Below are 20,334 nucleotides of genomic sequence, written 5' to 3' on the forward strand. Positions count from 1 at the left end.
TGCAAAGCATCTAGCTAGCTAAAAGCTAGGCTAGGTTGAATATAGCATTGTAGCTAGCAACAAAACAAACAAAAAGTTTGAAAAATGTCAACGTATGCAGTGTCCGTCTCGCAACGGTACCTTGAACCACAAGGGGGCGTTGCTTTTTCACTCCGTTGTGGACATCGCCATTAAAATGCATGACATCCGGGGCAACGTGATGGAGTGTTTATGGGTGATGTGAACGAGGCTTAAGTTCCATCGCTATCGGGAAACCGGGCCCAGACCGATTACCACTGGAATCCGCATAGCGAAACAAAACGTAAGCTTGCGAGGCTTCCGGATGGTTGTACGACATTAAGCAACCTTTACAGTGGCAGGCAAGAAAAGGCCCCTTGCGTAGCCTCTTCTAGGCGTTTATTCCCCTTTATTGGAGAATAGTGATACTACATGTTGTTTGGATATTTGCGATACACACCTACGTATTTATTTGGACAGTGAAGCTAAAACGTTTAATTTGGCTCTATACTCCAGTATATTGTTTCATATGAGGCGACAGTACAGAATGTATTGAGGGTATTTTCATACATATATGTTTTACCGTCGTGGAAAATACCACCAGGGACACCTGAAGTCAATCTTAAATTAATCATTCTCTATTATCAGCAAGCTGGAGAGGTTCCAACAAACTTAATGCACCATAGTACACATGACGATCAGGAGCTCCCCTGGGGCAGTCCCGTTAGTTCTCTTATATACTACTTATATTATATATACTTATATATATACTTATATACTTGTTATATTTGCATGATTTAACTTATTCATTATTCATAATTAATTCATCATTAACATTTGGTTCATGCATGTGACCGACCATTACCTTACGAGGCCTCTTCGCTCCAAGCTGAGACCTTGAAACTGAGACATCTCTTTCGGTTTTCAAAACAATGTTATGGGCGTTCTGCCAAATTGCTTATACTGATAGTGAGGATTCCTCCCAGGCACGATCAATCAATCACTTGCATGAACCCAGACAAATTGGTTATTAGAAAACCACAAACATAAAATGTTCCTTCACAAAATAAAAGCACTTTATGTATCTAGTCCTCCCATTTGAAGGTGTCATAAGTATTGGGACAAAAATCACTTACAGTATATGTGTATTAAAGTAGTCAAAAGTTTAGTACTTGTTGGATGCATTTGAAGTTTTTTTGTTTTTTTTTGATGCCCCACAAGGTGAGATCTTGCATGGAGCCCCAGACCGAGGGTGATTGACCGTCATCTTGAACTTCTTCCATTTTCTAATAATTGCGCCAACAGTTGTTGCCTTCTCACCAAGCTGCTTGTCTATTGTCCTGTAGCCCATCCCAGCCTGGTGCAGGTCAACAATTTTATCCCTGATGTCCTTACACAGCTCTCTGGTCTTGTCCATTGTGGCGAGGTTGGAGTCTGTTTGATTGAATGTGTGGACAGGTGTCTTTTATACAGGAAACAAGTTCAATCAGGTGCAGTTAATACAGGTAATGAGTGGAGAACAGGAGGGCTTCTTAAAGAAAAACTAACAGGTCTGTGAGAACCAGAATTCTTACTGGTTGGTAGGTGATCAAATACTTATGTCATGCAATAAAATGCAAATGAATTACTTAAAAATCATACAATGTGATTTTCTGGATTTTTGTTAAAGATTCCGTCTCTCACAGTTGAAGTGTACCTATGATAAAAATTACAGACCTCTACATGCCTTGTAAGTAGGAAAACCTGCAAAATAAGCAGTGTATCAAATACTTGTTCTTCCCACTTTATGTGGGAACTCCGTCAAGACTGTTGGAAAAGCATTCATCCTGAAGCTGGTTGAGAGACTGCCAAGAGTAGGTGTGTTCAAACTTTTGACTGGGACTGTATGTTTTAAACTTTAATTCATAGGCCAGGTTGTAGCATCCTCATGATGGGTAGAGGGGAAATGAGTATCGTGTAGGAGCCTAAACCTATCGATGTTCCATTGATCTGGATGAATGGAATATGAATGACAGTCATCCAGTCTGCTGTAATAGAAATAAGGCTCATACATTTAAAATATATATTCCTTCTCATCTTAAAACGGCACCAACCGCCACAGCTTTAATTACAGTATAGCCTACCTGTAAAACACCAGATATAATGACTCTTCAACCCTCCATAATAAAGAGAGACAGGATACTGAGCATAGTAATTGAAATACAATATGTTTATTAATTTTTGGTTATATTCCTCTAATTAGAAGTTTTTGTTGCATACGTTTTTTGTGACTAAATTATATACATTTTTCAACTTAAAAAAAAAAAGTGATTATATTTCCAACTAGAACATATGATTGTCTGATTACTGAGGATTCTCTATGGACAGATTTTAGCTATGGATTCCACAATGGCAAATACAACTTCACTGAATTGCCCGTTGTGGCTGCGGAAGGTCTGCTGGTATACAAAGTACTGCATTCCCCAAAAGACAGCTGTATAGTGGACATACTGACATCGACAAGCCATGTCTGGTTTAAGCACCAACAAAATACATACAGTTCCTGTAAAACTGCCTTTTCTCTGCAGTGCTGACTTTTTGCTGATTCCTGAAAAAGTGATATGATGATAATGGCTTATTGTGAACATAGCAGCTTCATCTCAATAAACAATATTCAAACAACTCCCGAACACAGTAAGGCTTCTCTACTGTGCGAGTTAAATGCTGTGTCTTCAAATCTGATGACCGACCGAAGCTTTCCACACAGACAGCATGTTCCACACTCCTTTGCAAGTTTCAACCCCCTTTAAGTAACCAGGTAAGTTATTGTTAGTCATAATCAGTTGGTGTTATATTTTATTAATATAAACTGGTGAAACTATCCCCATATTGACAGCAGAGTTTAGGCTTCTCCCCTATGTGAATAAGCTAGTGTCTTCAGCTCTGATGACACAGCTTTCCTCCTGTGTGAGTTCTCTGATGTTTCTTCAAAGTTGATGACTGGCTGAAACTCTTCCCACACTGAGAGCAGTGGTGAGGCTTCTCTCCTGAGTGAGTTATCTGATGTGTCTTGAGAGTTGATGAATGACCAAAACTCTTCCCACACTGAGAGCAGTGGTGAGGCTTCTCTCCTGAGTGAGTTATCTGATGTGTCTTCAAAGTTGATGAATGACTGAAATTCTTCCCACACTGGGAGCAGTGGAATGGCTTTTCACCCGTGTGAATTAGCTGGTGTTTCTTTAGGAAATATGCACTGGTGAAACTATCACCACATTGAGAGCAGTGGTAAGGTTTCTCTTCTGTGTGCGTTATCTGGTGTGCCTTCAGTTGATATACCCTGGTGAAACGCTTCCCACATTGAGAGCAGTGGTAAGGCTTCTCTCCTGTGTGAGTTAGCTGGTGTTTTTTCAGAGTTGATAACTGACTGAAACTCTTTCCACATTGGGAGCAGTGGAATGGCTTCTCTCCTGTGTGAGTTCTCTGGTGCGACTTTAAGTCTTTTGGATGACTGAAACTCTTCCCACATTGAGAGCAGTGATATGGCTTCTCTCCTGTGTGAATTAACTGGTGTGTCTTTAGATGGTGTAACTGACTGAAACTCTTCCCACAATGAGAACAGCGGTAAGGCTTCTCTACTGTGTGGGTTAGGTGGTGTCTCTTTAGGTTTCCTACCAGACTGAAACGCTTTCCACACTGCGAGCAGTGGTAAAGCTTCTCCCCTGTGTGAGTTATCTGGTGTGTCTTCAGGCTGTGTAACCAACTGAAACTCTTTCCACACTGAGAGCAGTGATAAGGCTTCTGTCCTGTGTGAGTTCTCTGGTGTGTCTTTAGTTGGTTCGACTGACCGAAACACTTCCCACAAACAGAGCAGTGGTATGGCTTCTCTCCTGTGTGAGTTCTCTGGTGCGTCTTGAGTTTGCTTGGTGTTTGAAATCTCTTCCCACATTGACCACATGAGTACACCTTCCTCCTTTTTTGAGTCTGTTTTGATTTGAGGTGAGTTGGACAAATAAAGCTGCCTCTGCAATCTGAGCAGGGGTGGGGTCTACAAGTGTGCCTTCTCAACTCCTCTGGATCATAGAAACTAGTGTAGCAGTCCATGCAATGGTGATGTTTCTGTCTTGAGTTCCTCCGTCTGTGTTGTTGATGGTTTCCTGATGCTGTGGAACTGGGCTCACTGTCTGAACCTGGGTTGGAGATCTCTCCTGTGGGAATATGAACAGATATGGGATTAGAATCAGGAACAGCATTGAAAATGGTCTTTAAAAGACTTGTTTAAAGGCCTAATGCAGCCGTTTTATATCAATATCAAATCCTTTATTAGGTAACAATTAAGTACTTTACTTGAATACACTGAACAAAAATATAAAATGCAATATGCAACATTTTCAAAAATTATACTTAGTTTCAGTTCATAAGGAAATCAGTCAACTGAAAAAAAATCATTAGGGCCTAATCTATGGATTTCACATGACTGGGAATACAGATATGCATCTGTTGGTCACAGAAACCTTCAAGAAAAGGTAGGGGTGTGGATCAGAAAACCAGTCAGTATCTGGCGTGACCACCATTTGCCTCAGCAGGGCGACATCTCCATCGCATAGAATTGATTATGCTGTTCAAATCAAATTGTATTGGTCACATACACCTGTTTAGCAGATGTGATTGCGGGTGTAGCGAAATGCTTGTGTTCCTAGCTCCAACAGTGCAGTAATATCTAATAATTCACAACAATACACACAAATGTAAAAGTAACAATGTTATTAAGAAATATATAAATATTGACATTGACAAAAATACATGAAATGAGTAAAACAGTATGTAAACATTATTAAAATGACTAGTGTTCCATTACTAAAGTGACCAGTGATTCCATCTATGTCAATGGGGCAGCAGCCCCTAAGGTGCAGGGTTGAGTAACCGGGTGGTAGCAGTCTGATGGCCTTGAGATAGAAGCTGTTTTTTGTCTCTCAGTCCCAGCTTTGATGCACCTGTACTGATCTCGCCTTCTGGATGGTAGAGGGGTGAACAGGCCGTAGCTTTGGACTTCCTGTGACATTGTGTGCTATAGGTGTTCTGGAGGGCAGTGCCACGGTGACGCGTTGGGCAGACAACACCACCCTCTGGAGAGCCCTGCGGCTGCGGGCGGTGCAGTTGCCGTACCAGGCGGTGATACAGCCCGACAGGATAATCTCAATTGTGCATCTGTAAAACTTTGTTACGGTCTTAGAGGCAAAGCCACATTTTTTTCAGTCTCCTGAGGTTGAAGACGCATTGTGGGTGGACCATTTCAGATTGTCAGTGATGTGTACGCCGAGGAACTTTAAGCTTTCCACCTTCTCCACTGTGGTCCCATCGATGTGGATAGGGGGCGTGGCTCCTTCTGCTGTTTCCTGAAGTCCACGATCAGCTCATTTGTTGTGTTGACGTTGAGGGAGAGTTTATTGATTGTGGCCTGTGGAACATTGTCCCACTCCTCTTCGAAGGCTATGCAAAGTTACTGGATATCGGCGGGATCAGAACACATCGATCCAGAGCATCTCAAACATGTACAGTGGGTGACATGTCTGGTGAGTATGTAGACCAAGGAAGAAATGGGACATTTTCAGCTTCCAGGAACTGTCTACAGATCCTTGCGACATGGGGTCGTGCATTATCATGCTGAAACATGAGGTGGTGGCGGTGGAGGAATGGCACCATAATGGTCCTCAGGATCATTATCATGCTGAAACATGAGGTGGTGGCGGTGGAGGAATGGCACCATAATGGTCCTCAGGATCATTATCATGCTGAAACATGAGGTGGTGGCGGTGGAGGAATGGCACCATAATGGTCCTCAGGATCATTATCATGCTGAAACATGAGGTGGTGGCGGTGGAGGAATGGCACCATAATGGTCCTCAGGATCATTATCATGCTGAAACATGAGGTGGTGGCGGTGGAGGAATGGCACCATAATGGTCCTCAGGATCATTATCATGCTGAAACATGAGGTGGTGGCGGTGGAGGAATGGCACCATAATGGTCCTCAGGATCATTATCATGCTGAAACATGAGGTGGTGGCGGTGGAGGAATGGCACCATAATGGTCCTCAGGATCATTATCATGCTGAAACATGAGGTGGTGGCGGTGGAGGAATGGCACCATAATGGTCCTCAGGATCTCGTCACGGTATCGCTGTGCATTCAAATTGCCATCAATAAAATGCAATAATGTTCATTGTCCGTAGCTTATGCCTTCCCATATCGTAACCCCACCGCCACCATGGGACACTCCGTTCACAACAGCAAACCGCTCGCCCACACGACGCCATACACACTGTCTGCCATCTGCCCAGTACAGTAGAAACCGGGATTAATCTGTGAAGAGCACCCTTTTACAGAGTGCCAGTGGCCATCGAAGGTGAGCATTTTCCCACTGAAGTCGATTACGACGCCAAAATGCAGTCAGGTCAAGACCCTGATGAGGACGACGAGCACGCAGATGAGCTTCCCTGAGACCATTTCTGACAGTTTGAGCAGAATTCTTTGGTTGTGCAAACCCACATTTTCATCAGCTGTCTGGGTGCCTGGTCTCAGTCGATCCCGCAGGTGAAGAAGTCGGATGTGGAGGTCCTGGGCTGGCGTGGTTACATGTGGTCTGCAGTTGTGAGGCCGGTTGAACATAATGCCAAATTCTCTAAAATGACGGTAGAGGTGGCTTATGGTAGAGAAATGAACATTAGAGCAACAGCTCTGGTGAACATTACTGCAGTCAGCATGCCAACTGCTCCCTCAAAATGGCAGACATCTGCGACATTGTGTTGTTTGACAAAAGTGCACATTATAGAGGGTGTGACGATGCTAATGATGCTGTTTAATCAGCTTCCTGATATGCCACATCTGTCAGGTGGATGGAATATCTTGGCGAAGGAGAAATGCTCACTAACAGGGCTGTAAACAAATTCGTGCCCTAAATTTCAGAGAAATAAGCTTTTTGTGTATATGAAACATTCCTGGTATCTTCAGCTCATGAAACATGGGACCAACACTTTACATGTTGTGTTGATATTTTTGTTCAGTGTAGATTTCTATAATAAATGGGAAAAATAATTGCTTTTTAGGAGAGAAAAAAAAACTATTTCTCAAGCAAGAAGTTTGCCACAATTTACCACATGGTGATGTCTCCATGAAAAGCCTAAACTCCCGCCCACGCAAGTCTGCTGATTAGAAGGTCCTGTGTAAATTGTATTTTCAACCAGCAACTACCAGGAAATAACTGATTTTTTTTTTTTTAAATCACACTTTTACAGTTTTAGTTTCATCCCGTTGAACAATATGATATAAAACACAGGAAAAACGGAATGTTTTGCACTTGGTTTTTAAAGCTGGAATCCTTAATTAAACCAATAACAAACCCCTTCTCTGTTTTGGTAAAACGCTGAGGGATGGGCTTTGAGATAGGTAACCACTCAAATGAATAGACAGCCACAAAGTGGTAGGCCACACAAGCACACAGAACAGGACCGCTGAGTGCTGAAGCGCGTCAAATTAATCTGTCCTCCGTTGCAACACTCACTACCGAGTTACAAACTGCTTCTGGAAGCAACAGCAGCAGAAGAACCGTTCGTCGGGAGCTTCATGAAATGGGTTTCGAAGGAAGGCCCTAAAAATGGTCAAAGACCCCAGCCACCCCAGTCATAGACTGTTCTCTCTACTGCCGCATGGCGAGTGGTACCGGAGTGCCAAGTCTAGGACCAAAAGGTTTCTCAACCGTTTTTACCCCCAAGCCATAGGACTCCTGAACAGCTAATCAAATGGCTACCAGGACTATTTACATTGTGGTTATTTAGGTTGTGGTTCCACTCTCTAAACCAACTGTGTTACCAAGGAGACCTGCTGTTTGTGGGTCTGAAACGTTCCTTTTAGAGCTGCATGAAACTGTCAGTGTTTTTAAGGACACGCCTCCAATATTGCCACCCATCCCACCTCAGCACAAGTGAACTGATGTTACACAGATGTTAGACAGGTACATAGCTGAGCCTGGCGTTGGGGCTGGAAAATGCCAGTGCTCATATTCTTACATTAGGAAATTCCAAACTAACATGTGTTTGACACTTGGGCCTCTAATCGCCAGCTGAAAACAGGCCCATAATGTTAAAGCCCCCATGCAGTATTTTTAAATCATCCCATATGTCTAATACATCACTGTGTTTGTTTTATTTCATGAAAATAACTTCAAATATATTATTTTATGATTTATTTCCCTGAGCCTCCTTTTGCCATTGAAATTCTCAGTCTGATCTTCTGGGCATGTTGATAAAAATTAAAATATATTTACACACACAGCCCTGATTGGTGGATAGAGCCTACCCCGCTTACCCCTTCAAAGTAGGAGGATACAAGTGCAAATAAAAGATGACTGGTCATTCAGATCAGATTGTGATGTCATGATCTGGGCCAAAAACTCCATCCCGCCTGAACAGGCTGAAATTCCAGGAATTATTTTCAAAACAGGAACGTCACATTTTTAACTGCACTGCCCCTTTAAAATAGGTTGAAAGCAAGTTACTCTTCAGAAAGAGGCACCAGATTGGTGGAAAGACTCAATAATAGTTCTGGAATCCCCTGTGGTTGTCAATGCACCAGCCTCTCTCCATCCTAAACTACTGAACTTACCTGGGTCAGTGTTCCCATCTACTTCTTCCTCCTCTTCCCTGTTCTCCACTTCTGTGAATGCTCTCTCCTCAGCCTCCTCTGTGACTGCTCTCTGCTCCGCTGTGAATGCTCTCTCCTCCGCCTCCTCCTCTTTGAATGCTCTCTCCCCCTCCTCCTCTTTGAATGCGCTCTCCCCCTCCTCTTCTTTGAATGCGCTCTCCCCCTCCTCCTCTTTGAATGCTCTCTCCTCTGCCTCCTCTTTGAATGCTCTCTCCTCCACCTCCTCTTTGAATGCTCTCTCCTCTGCCACCTCCTCCTCCTCCTCCTCTTTAATCCCTCTCTCCTCCTCTTCCTCTTTGACTATCACATTGAGTTCCAGTGGTTGACTGCAGTCCTCCAGCTTCACTAAGACCATCTCTGGACCCCACTGTGAGCTTCTCTGTGCTGGAACACCACAGTAAGAACCCGGAGACTTGGGTTCAGACATGGAAGGCTATAGTAGGATTCAAAAGAGGCACAAACAAAATGTAAGGTGAGTTTCACAACTGGAACATCTTAGTTAATAAAGGAATATATCTAAATATTCCAACCACTAGGAATCTACTAATACATGTAACTAGCTAGCTAGCATTGCTGTGGTAATCGTACAACTAGCGTTAGCAATGTTGAGCTAGTTGGGTTAGCTTTAGATCACTGACACCTTTCTCACTAGGATGAAACGATCTAGCTAGATAACCAAATTACTAGCAATAAGTTATTTTGAAGCAACGCCGAACCAAAATAACATTTGATTTGTAATCTATAAATTACCAGTTAGCTAATGATTAGATAGGGAAATTATATTATCTAGCTTGCTAGCCAGCCTTAGAAACAGCCTAGCTAACTAGCCATGCTCACTTATTAGTTAAGGGTGCCAATATATTTATGCCATCTTGAAGATGGACAATTCACACATCACACAATTCACATTGCTGTCTCAATAAATAATAACGTTATCATTCACAACAGCATCTTGAAGATAAACACATTTGCTTGGGTAGCCATTTTACTGGCTAGCTAACGTTAGCACAAATGGCTATTGTTTACACATAATTTGGTGGACGTGGATAAATAATCCGCCTACTAATGTTTACATATGGAATCGTTTCAGAATATATTAGAAATCTAGATCTTACCTTGACGCTTGACATTGAACTGGCAGCTGTTGTTGTTCTAGCTCGCGCAACTCCTTCTTTGGTTTAACGGCGGGTGGCATCCAGTATAATGTTGCATTACCGCCACCAACTGGACCGGAGAATAAATAAATTATACTTTGTGATAGAAAAATACAAATTACCCTGCCAAGTATTGTTGATGTTAATGTGTTGATGTTCTCCGTATCCATAGCCAGAATGATTTTGCAGTGCATGGTGATCGAAAAGATGTCCTGTTATATTCAGAGGTTTAGGGAGGCTGAAGTCTGTGACATTTTTTTTTAGTAATTATACAGATGATTAACAAAACATGCACAAGACAGTATTCATAACTTGCTTTTTGTGGTGAATGTGAATGAAAACCATTATCAAAACAGTTTTCATACACATGCCTTGTCCATAATGTAGAGGCTTATGGGATATTCATTGAAGAAGTAAGGGAAGAGGGTGTTTACATGTGATCTGCACAACATACCAATACCAATTGACATAACTTTGTATGCCTCCTTGTCTGTATACCTGCAGACATAAACACAAAACTGAACAGTTCAGTCATCTCTACCCAATACAGCCATCTTTCAACATATTGTTGTAGCCTAAATATTCTTACCACTTTGTTGATTGATATCCTTTGAATTGTCTCCATTTTCGGCTTTAGAAAGAATTGCACAAGTATGAGAATATATATTTAGCTAATTTCCTCAAATTATTTCAGATTAGGAAATGGTTTTAATGATGTGTATTTAGGAGACATTGTATGCTAGCTGTCCAACTGGAGTTAGCATGCTAGAATCCCTGCTATTTATGACCAAATACTGCAAAAATGTAATTCTCACCACACGTCATTGCCACCACATAATGAACTGTGATGGAAAGAACAGAATGTGGTGTTAATGACAAAATGTATTAGTTCATTCATTTTTACTTACCTGGAACCGCTACAGGATCGACCCACCGCGGGACTGTTGAGCTAACGTAGGCTAATGCGATTAGCATGAGGTTGTCAGTAGCAAGAAAATTTCCCAAGACAAAGACATATCTGATATTGGCAGGAAGCTTAAATTCTTGTTAATCTAATTGCACTGTCCAATTTACAGTAGCTGTTACAGTGAAATAATACCATGCCATTGTTTGAGGAGAGTGCACAGTTATGAACTTGTAACGTTATTAATTAACCAATTAGGCACATTTGGACAGTCTTGATACAAAAGTTTGAACAGAAATGCAATATTTCATTGGATCAGTCTAAAGCTTTGCACATACACTGCTGCCATTTAGTTGCCAAAATTGTAATTGCGCCTGGGATGGAATAATACATGATGGCCTTTCTCTTGCATTTCAAAGATGATGCTACAAAGAAAATACAAAAAAAAGCATGTTTTTTTTTTCTTTTTTATTGTCTTCTACCAGATCTAACGTGTTATATTCTCCTACATTCATTTCACATTTTCACAAACTTCAGCGTTTCCTTTCAAATGGTATCAAGAATATGCATATCGTTGCTTCAGGACCTGAGCTACAGGCAGTTAGGATTTGGGTATGTCATTTTAGGTGAAAATTGAAAAAAAGGGGGCGGATCCTTAAGAGGAACTGAAAAAGACAAATCAATTTCATATGATCACGGATGTTGAAATTATTAAACACTGATTTAAATTAAACACTTATTTGCTAAATAAGACCATTACATGTATTATGTTAGGATGATTGAGTGGTTTTGGTGTCTATTTATGTGACTTACAATGTTTATTACTGACTTTAATTATTTCTTTAATATGCCCCCTAAATCAACCAAGGAGAGGACAAGGACATACACTATATATACAAAAGTATGTGGACACCCCTTCAAATTAGTGGATATAGCTATTTCAGCCACACCCATTGCTGAAAGGTGTATAAAATGGAGCACACAGCCATACAATCTTTATAGGCAAACATTGGCAGTAGAATGGTCCATACGGAAGAGCTCAGTGACTTTCAACGTGACACAGTCATTGGATGCCACCTTTCCAACAAGTCTGTTCGTCAAATGTCTGCCCTGCTAGAGCTGCCCCGGTCATCTGTAAGTGCTGTTATTGTGAAGTGGAAATGTCTAGGAGCAACAACAGCTCATCCGCAAAGTGGTAGGCCACACAACCTCACAGAGGGGAACTGCCGATTGCTGAAGCATGTAGTGCATAAAAATGGTTTGTCCTACGTTGTAACACTCACCTACCGAGTTCCAAACTGCCTCTGGAAGCAACTTCAGCAAAATAACTGTTCGTCGGGAGCGTCAGGAAATGGGTTTCCATGGCCAAACAGCTGCACATGCATAGAGCAAAAACTAGAAATTATAATAGTCTATCTAATAGGAACAATTAAATGAGATGTGTATGGTAATTTGGTGTATGGCTACTTCAGGAATATGAACTCATGGCCAGAAATGGTGAGAAAATTATTCTGCAATTGTTTATGATATGCATTATGTTTATAAATTAAATATTGTCTACTTGATAAATTTGACATTACAGTATTCAGACGTAGGCTATGGCCAGTCAATGGAAAATGTGAACTGTCTGTTTTTACAGTTTAACTTCGGGTCGGAGCTATATAGAGCTAAATACTTGAAATAGCTCATCTGTTTACTACTATTCTATTTACTACTGTGAAGTAGGTCCAATTAGAGATGGGACAAATGGTAGGAGAGCTGGAGAGGTCACAGTCAAACTTCGATGCATAAGAACCAGTGTGAAGCTCTAAAAGGGCCTTCCTTACAGAAAGCCGTATATACTGCTATGTAAACCTACATAAACATGATTCATTGGAGTCTCCTGTCTTAAAGAACATATTCAGGGCGTTCTGGCATATGGTCCTAAAGAGGAGGTCATAGTGGTTACAGGCAGGGTAGCCTAGTGGTTACAGGCAGGGTAGCCTAGTGGTTACAGGCAGGGTAGCCTAGTGGTTACAGGCAGGGTAGCCTAGTGGTTAGAGCGTAGGACTATTAACTGGAAGGTTGCAAGTTCAAACCCCTGAGCTGACAAGGAACAAATCTGTTGTTCTGCCCCTGTTCCTAGGCAGTCATTGAAAATAAGAATTTGTTCTTAACTGACTTGCCTAGTTAAAAAAATAGTATTGCATTCCCAGACAGCTGTTTAGTGGAAATACTGACCATGACAAACCATGTCCACCAATCAAATAAATACACTTTCAAAATAACCCCTTATCATCATCCCTGCTTTATTTCAATAAACATTAGTCAAACTTCAGAACAAACTTCTCTCCAGTGTGAGTTCCCCTCACACAGAGCAGAGGTACGGCTTCTCACCTGTGCCAGTGAAAAGGTAGGTCTTCAAATTTGACGACTGACTGAATTGTTGTGGAAATTCTTACACTGGGACACTCAAAGTCAATATTAAAATGAATCACCCTTTATTGTCAGCAAGCTGGAGAGGTCACAGTCAAACTTAGATGCACCAAGTACCAGTTTAGGACACCAAAGATAAGATGCAAACAAAACATTTTATTCATTACAGAACCTTTCCACAGCTGTTTTTTTTTGGGGGGGGAAATATAAACTGGTGAAACTACCCCCACATTGATAATAGAGTTAAGGCTTATCCCCTATGTGAGCAAACTGGTGTCTTCAGATTTAATGACCCAGCTTTTATCCTGTGTGAGTTCTCTGGTGTTTCTTTAAAGCTGATGATTGACTGAAACTCTTCCCACAATGAGAGCAACAGTAAGGCTTCTCTACTGTGTGGGATAGCTGGTGTCGCTTAAGGTTTCCTACCAGACTGAAACTCTTCCCACACTGAGAGCAGTGGAAGGCCTTCTCTCCTGTGTGAGTTATCTGGTGTGTCTTCAGAGTTGATGATTGACTAAAACTGTTCCCACACTGGGAGCAGTGAAATGACTTTTTTCCTGTGTGAATCAGCTGGTGTTTCTTTTGGAAATATAAACTGGTGAAACTATCCCCACATTGAGAGCAGTGGTAAGGCTTCTCTCCTGTGTGAGTTATCTGGTGTGCCTTCATTTCACATAACCTGCTGAAACTCTTCCCACATTGAGAGCAGAGGTAAGGCTTCTCTCCTGTGTGAGTTAGCTGGTGTTTTTTCAGAGTTGACAACTGACTGAAACTCTTTCCACATTGGGAGCAGTGGTAAGGCTTCTCTCCTGTGTGAGTTCTCTGGTGTGACTTTAAGTCTCTTGGATGTCTGAAATCCTTCCCACACTGAGAGCAGTGGTATGGCTTCTCTCCTGTGTGAATTAACTGGTGTGCATTTAGGTTGGCTAACTGACGGAAACTCTTCCCACAATGAGAGCAGAGGTAAGGCTTCTCTCCTGTGTGAGTTAGGTGGTGTTTTCTCAGAGTAGATAACTGACTGAAACTCTTTCCACATTGGGAGCAATGGTAAGGCTTCTCTCCTGTGTGAGTTCTCTGGTGTGTCTTTAGTTGATCCGAATGACTGCAACCCTTTCCACAAATGGTGCAGTGGTATGGCTTCTCTCCTGTGTGAGTTATCTGGTGCGTCTTGAGTTTGCTTGGTGTTTCACATATCTTCTCACATTGACCACACGGGTATGTCATAATCCTTTTTTGAGTCTGTTTTGATTTGAGGTGAATTGGACAAATAAAGCTGCCTCTGCAATCTGAGCAGGGTTGGGGCCTACAAGTGTGTCTTCTCAACTCCTCTGGATCATAGAAACTAGTGAAGCAGTCCATGCAGTGGTGATGTTTCTGTCTTGAGTTCCTCCGTCTGTGTTGTTTATGGTTTCCTGATGCTGTGGAACTGGGCTCACTGTCTGAACCTGGGTTGGAGCTCTCTCCTGTGGGAACATGAACAGATATGGGGTTAGAATTAGGAACAGCATTGAAATGGTTTTTGAAAGACTTGTTTAAACGCCTAATGCAGCAGTTTTGATATCAATATCAAACCATTTATTGGGTAACAATTGAACAAAAATATAAATGGTAGAAGCAATAATTTCTAAAATTATACTCATAAAAGGAAATCAGTAGACTGAAAAACATTCATTCGGCCCTAATCTATGGATTTCACATGACTGGGAAAACAGATATGCATCGGTTGGTCACAGAAACCTTTAAGAAAAGGTAGGAGTGTGGTTCAGAAAACCAGTCAGTATCTGGTGTGACCACCATTTGCCTCATGCAGAGCAACATCTCCTTCGCATAGAGTTGATTAGGATGTTGATTGTGGCCTGTGGAACGTTGTTCCACTCCTCCTCAATGGCTGTATGAAGTCGCTGGATATTGGCGAGAACTTGAACAAGCTGTCATACACATCGATCCAGAGCATCCCAGACATGTTCAACGAGTGACATGTCTGGTGTGTATGCAGGCCATGGAAGAACTGTGACATGTGACTGGAAATCTTACTCAAAACGAGGAAAATGAAGTATGCTGAATTGTGAATAATGAAAAAACATTAAGGCTAATATTTCAAGGCACTCTCAGTAGACCATTTAAAACCCCTTTATTATTAGGCTACTGGGCTAATGGCCAGGATGAAAAGACACCTATGTGATGCTGTTAAACCAGCCAGGATTTAGGAGTAGGGTAGGCTGTTTGTAAATACCAGATTCACCAGCACAAAATGAACATCTTTCTACCATGGACACTGTGTGTCATGGCTGGATAGGTTGTGGTTCCACTCTCTGAACCAACTGTGTTACCAAGGAGACCTGCTGTTTGTGGGTCTGAAACGTTCCTTTTAGAGCTGCATGAAACTGTCAGTGTTTTTAAGGACACGCCTCCAACATTGCCACCCCTCCCACCTCAGCACAAGTGAGCTGATGTTACACAGATGTTAGACAGGTACATAGCTGAACCTGTCAGTGTTGTGTGTTTTTAAGGACTGATGCGGAAGCACAGAAAGGGGCTCTGAGGACACATCCTTCGCTGGATCAGCACACACCGTCACCACCGGCTCCACCTCTTGAGTGGGGGCCGGAGAGCTGGCCCGAGGAGATGCCTTGCATTCGGGCACCGCCCCCAGAAGGGGGAGAGAGCGGGTCATCGACGGAACGAGGAAGAGATAGACTAGAAGTCGAATGGGTTAAACTGATGCAGGAGTTGGGGATCGAGGAAGCATCTGTCATTAGTAATGTTTCACAGTAACATGTCAAACTGACCCTTTACAGAAATAGCTCGCCACAAGGTTAGAATGTGACTCAGCGCTAAAGCTGACCTGGTCCCGAAAAGAGGATATAAGGAGAGTGCCTTCCTTAAGAGGGCATGATAGTGCTACTATGATAGTGCTACTTGACTTATCACCGACAGACAGGTCGTGACACTTCAACTATCATCAAACTAATAGGTCATATCTGACTTTCATACTCTAAAACAATTGTATCTCTTGACTTTGACTTCTGAACGAGACATACTGAGACAACTACCCTCCACACTACTCGTGATGAATACATCCACCTCCTAACCAGAGTGGATAAACAGAGTCAGTGGTGTTATAAGTTTTATTTGTCTCAAACCGTTCTCTTCAGTAAATCATAGTACAAACTTCTAGTAGGAGAAACAGATACTGAGTGATTGGATAAGCCTCTGGAGCAATTGTGAGTAGAAGAACATACTCTTTGGGGACTAACCAGGTCAACCTACATTAAAGGTAATTAACTGCTTGTTGTAATACATATAAGGCATTAATAGTAGTAAGTGTTTTGATGATGTTTGATGTTATAGAACAAGGACAAAGAAGAAACTGTAATAACGTGTACAACTGTGTGAACTGCAAACATTGAATAAAAAGTAGAAACTAGACCCAAAACCCTCGGGGAGAGAACGCCTCTGACACTCCCAATCTAGGGGAACAAGTCTAGTTTCTACACTAAAGACAATATGATGGTTTGGACATAATAATCATTTTATTGTAACAGGTATCCTCTATATTAATATTCAGGTAGTATTAGTCGACGGACATAGACTGTAAATCGTAACTAAGGTATAGCTTGCGTGAGTCTAGATATAAGAGCATACAAAGGGAAAGTAAAACAAGAGGTACTCTAAGTCTGATTGATATTATCTAGGATCCTGAAACAAGAGGTACTCTAAGTCTGATTGATATTATCTAGGATCCTGAAACAAGAGGTACTCTAAGTCTGATTGATATTATCTAGGATCCTGAAACAAGAGGTACTCTAAGTCTGATTGATATTATCTAGGATCCTGAAACAAGAGGTACTCTAAGTCTGATTGATATTATCTAAGATCCTGAAACAAGCCTAACGGCATCACATAAGTCTAATCTCAGAATAAAAGGGCAGGATACATAACCAGGCCAGTCCGGCGGACTTGTGAGTCACCTGTTAGCCTGTGAGTCACCTGTTAGCCTGTGAGTCACCTGTTAGCCTGTGAGTCACCTGTTAGCCGGGTGACATAAGAACTTGAGTGAGACGACTTGTATCACCCTCGACGGGGAACCTTAACGGTCTTACCTTAACGGTCCTATAGCAAAATCCCCTACCGCGACAGGACACGCCTCCAATATTGACACCCCTCCCACCTCAGCACAAGTGAGCTGATGTTAGACAGGTACATAGCTGAACCTGGCATTGGGGCTGGAAAATGCCAGCGCTCATGTTCTTACATGTTAAAATTCCAAACTAAAGTGTGTTTGACACTTGGGCCTCTAATCGCCAGCTGAAAACAGGCCCAGAATGTTAAAGCCCCCATGAAATATTTATAATATCATTTTTTAAATGTTTTTATTTTACTATGCAAGTCAGTACATAGTAAAATAGTTATTTCTTTTTTTAGCTACTGTGTTATTGACTTGTTTATTGTTTACTCCATGTGTAACTCTGTGTTGCAATCTGTTCACACTGCTATGCTTTATCTTGGCCAGGTCACAGTTGTAAATGAGTACTTGTTCTCAACTAGCCTACCTGGTTAAATAAAGGTGTTCTCAACTATCCTACCTGGTTAAATAAAGGTGTTCTCAACTAGCCTACCTGGTTAAATAAAGGTGAAATAAAAAAACAACATTAAAAAAATGTACAAGTTCTTATTTACAATGACGGCCTACCAGAAAGCAAAAGGCCTCCTGTGGGGAAAGGGGCTGGGATTTAAAAGAAATATAGGACAAAACACACATCAAGACACCACATAAAGAGAGACCTAAGACAACAACATAGCATGGTGGCAACACAACATGACAACATGGTAGCAACACAACATGACAACATGGTGGCAACACAACATGACAACATGGTAGCAACACAACATGACAACATGGTAGCAACACAACATGACAACATGGTAGCAACACAACATGACAACATGGTGGCAACACAACATGACAACATGGTGGCAACACAACATGACAACATGGTGGCAACACAACATGACAACATGGTAGCAACACAACATGACAACATGGTAGCAACACAACATGACAACATGGTAGCAACACAACATGACAACATGGTAGCAACACAACATGACAACATGGTGGCAACACAACATGACAACATGGTAGCAACACAGCATGACAACATGGTGACAACACAACATGACAACATGGTAGCAACACAACAAGGCAACAGCAAAAAACATGGTACAAACATTATTGGGAACAGACAACAGCACAAAGGACAAGAAGGTAGAGACAACAATACATCACGCGAAGCAGCCACAACTGTTAGTAAGAGTGTCCATGAGTGTCCATGAGTGTCCATGATTGAGTGTTTGAATGAAGAAATGGAGATAAAACAGTCCAGTTTGAGCTTGTTTTTTTTGCAGCTCATTCCAGTCGCTACCTGCAGCGAACTGAAAAGAGGAGTGTGCTTTGGGGACCTTTAACAGAATGTGACTAGCAGAACGGGTGTTGTATGTGGAGGATGAGGGCTGCAGTAGGTATCTCAGATAGAAAACCCTCTTTTGCCTCTCCCCCCCTAAAGAAGCATCAGCCAGTGCATCATGCGACAGGTATACAGAGATGACCAGTATGCAGAGTAGTATAAAGTGCAGTGATGTGTCCTATAAGGAGCATCGGTGGCCACTCTGATGGCAGAATGGTTAAATCATCACTGGCTGTCTAATAAATCACTGTGTTTATTTCATGAAAATAACTTCAAATATATTATTTTATGATTTATTTCCCTGAGCCTCCTTTTGCCATTGAAATTCTCAGTCTGATTTTGTGGGCATGTTGATACAAATGTAAATATATTTACATACACAGCCCTGATTGGCGGATAGAGCCTACCCCGCTTACCCCTTCAAAGTAGGAGGATACAAGTGCAAATAAAAGATGACTGGTCATTCAGATCAGATTGTGATGTCATGATCTGGCCCAAAAACTCCATCCCACCTGAACAGGTTGAAATTCCAGGAATTATTTTCAAAACAGTAACACGTTTTTAACTGCACTGCCCCTTTAAAACGAGGGGAAACCAAGTTACTCTTCAGAAAGAGCCACCAGATTGGTGTAAATAATAGTTCTGGAATCTCCTGTGGCTGTCAATACACCAACCGCTCTCCGTACTAAACTACTGAACTTACCTGGGTCAGTGTTACCATCTACTTCTTCCCTGTTCTCCACTTCTGTGACCACCCTCTCCTCCTCCGCCGCCGCCGCCTCCTCCTCTTTGAGGGCCATCTGCTCCTCCTCCTCTTTGAGGGCCATCTGCTCCGCCGCCTCCTCCTCCTCTTTGAGGGCCATCTGCTCCTCCTCTTCTTTGAGGGCCAGCTCCTCCGCTGCCTCCTCCTCCTCCTCCTCTTTGAGGGCCATCTCCTCCTCCTCCTCCTCTTTGAGGGCCATCTCCTCCTCCTCTTTGAGGGCCATCTCCTCCTCCTCTTTGAGGGCCATCTCCTCCTCCTCTTTGAGGGCCATCTCCTCCTCCTCTTTGAGGGCCATCTCCTCCTCCTCTTTGAGGGCCATCTCCTCCTCCTCTTTGAGGGCCATCTTCTCCTCCTCCTCCTCTTTGAGGGCCATCTCCTCCGCCATCTCCTCCTCCTCTTTGAGGGCCATCTCCTCCTCCTCTTTGAGGGCCATGTCCTCCGCCTCCTCCTCTTTGAGGGCCATGTCCTCCGCCTCCTCCTCTTTGAGGGCCATGTTCTCCGCCTCCTCTTTGAGGGCCATGTCCTCCGCCTCCTCTTTGAGGGCCATGTCCTCCGCCTCCTCTTTGAGGGCCATGTCCTCCGCCTCCTCTTTGAGGGCCATGTCCTCCGCCTCCTCTTTGAGGGCCATGTCCTCCGCCTCCTCTTTGAGGGCCATGTCCTCCGCCTCCTCTTTGATCTCTACCTCTTCTTTGACTTCTCTCTCCTCCTCTTCCTCTTTGACTATCACATTGAGTTCCAGTGGTTGACTACAGTCCTCCAGCTTCACTAAGACCATCTCTGGACCCCACTGTGAGCTTCTCTGTGCTGGAACACCACAGTAAGAACCCGAGGACTTGGGTTCAGACATGGAAGGCTATAGTAGGATTCAAAAGAGGCACAAACAAAATGTAAGATGAGTTTCACAAACAGGGTGAGTTTCACAAAATACTGGAACAGCTTAGCTAACAAAGACATATT

The 20,334-nt window shown here is 42.5% G+C and overlaps 1 protein-coding gene across 1 annotated transcript in view; it reads right to left on the reverse strand.

The window, feature by feature from the left end:
• Window positions 1–2,190: 2,190 nt before the first annotated feature.
• The window catches only part of LOC110495039 (uncharacterized), a 34,756-nt gene continuing 16,612 nt past the window's right edge, over window positions 2,191–20,334 (reverse strand). Inside the window, exons 4-7 of the mRNA XM_090194586.1 lie at window positions 19,318–20,230; window positions 13,450–14,609; window positions 8,635–9,106; window positions 2,191–4,181 (exon numbers count right to left, since the gene is read on the reverse strand). Of these exons, the coding sequence (XP_090050712.1) occupies window positions 2,914–4,181; window positions 8,635–9,106; window positions 13,450–14,609; window positions 19,318–20,230 (3,813 nt within the window). The 3' untranslated portion in view covers window positions 2,191–2,913. The remainder of the gene's footprint in view (window positions 4,182–8,634; window positions 9,107–13,449; window positions 14,610–19,317; window positions 20,231–20,334) is intronic.

This window comes from Oncorhynchus mykiss, chromosome 13, assembly GCF_057628025.1.
Source record: "Oncorhynchus mykiss isolate SJ-2025 chromosome 13, ASM5762802v1, whole genome shotgun sequence".
NCBI classification, from domain to species: Eukaryota; Metazoa; Chordata; class Actinopteri; order Salmoniformes; family Salmonidae; genus Oncorhynchus; species Oncorhynchus mykiss.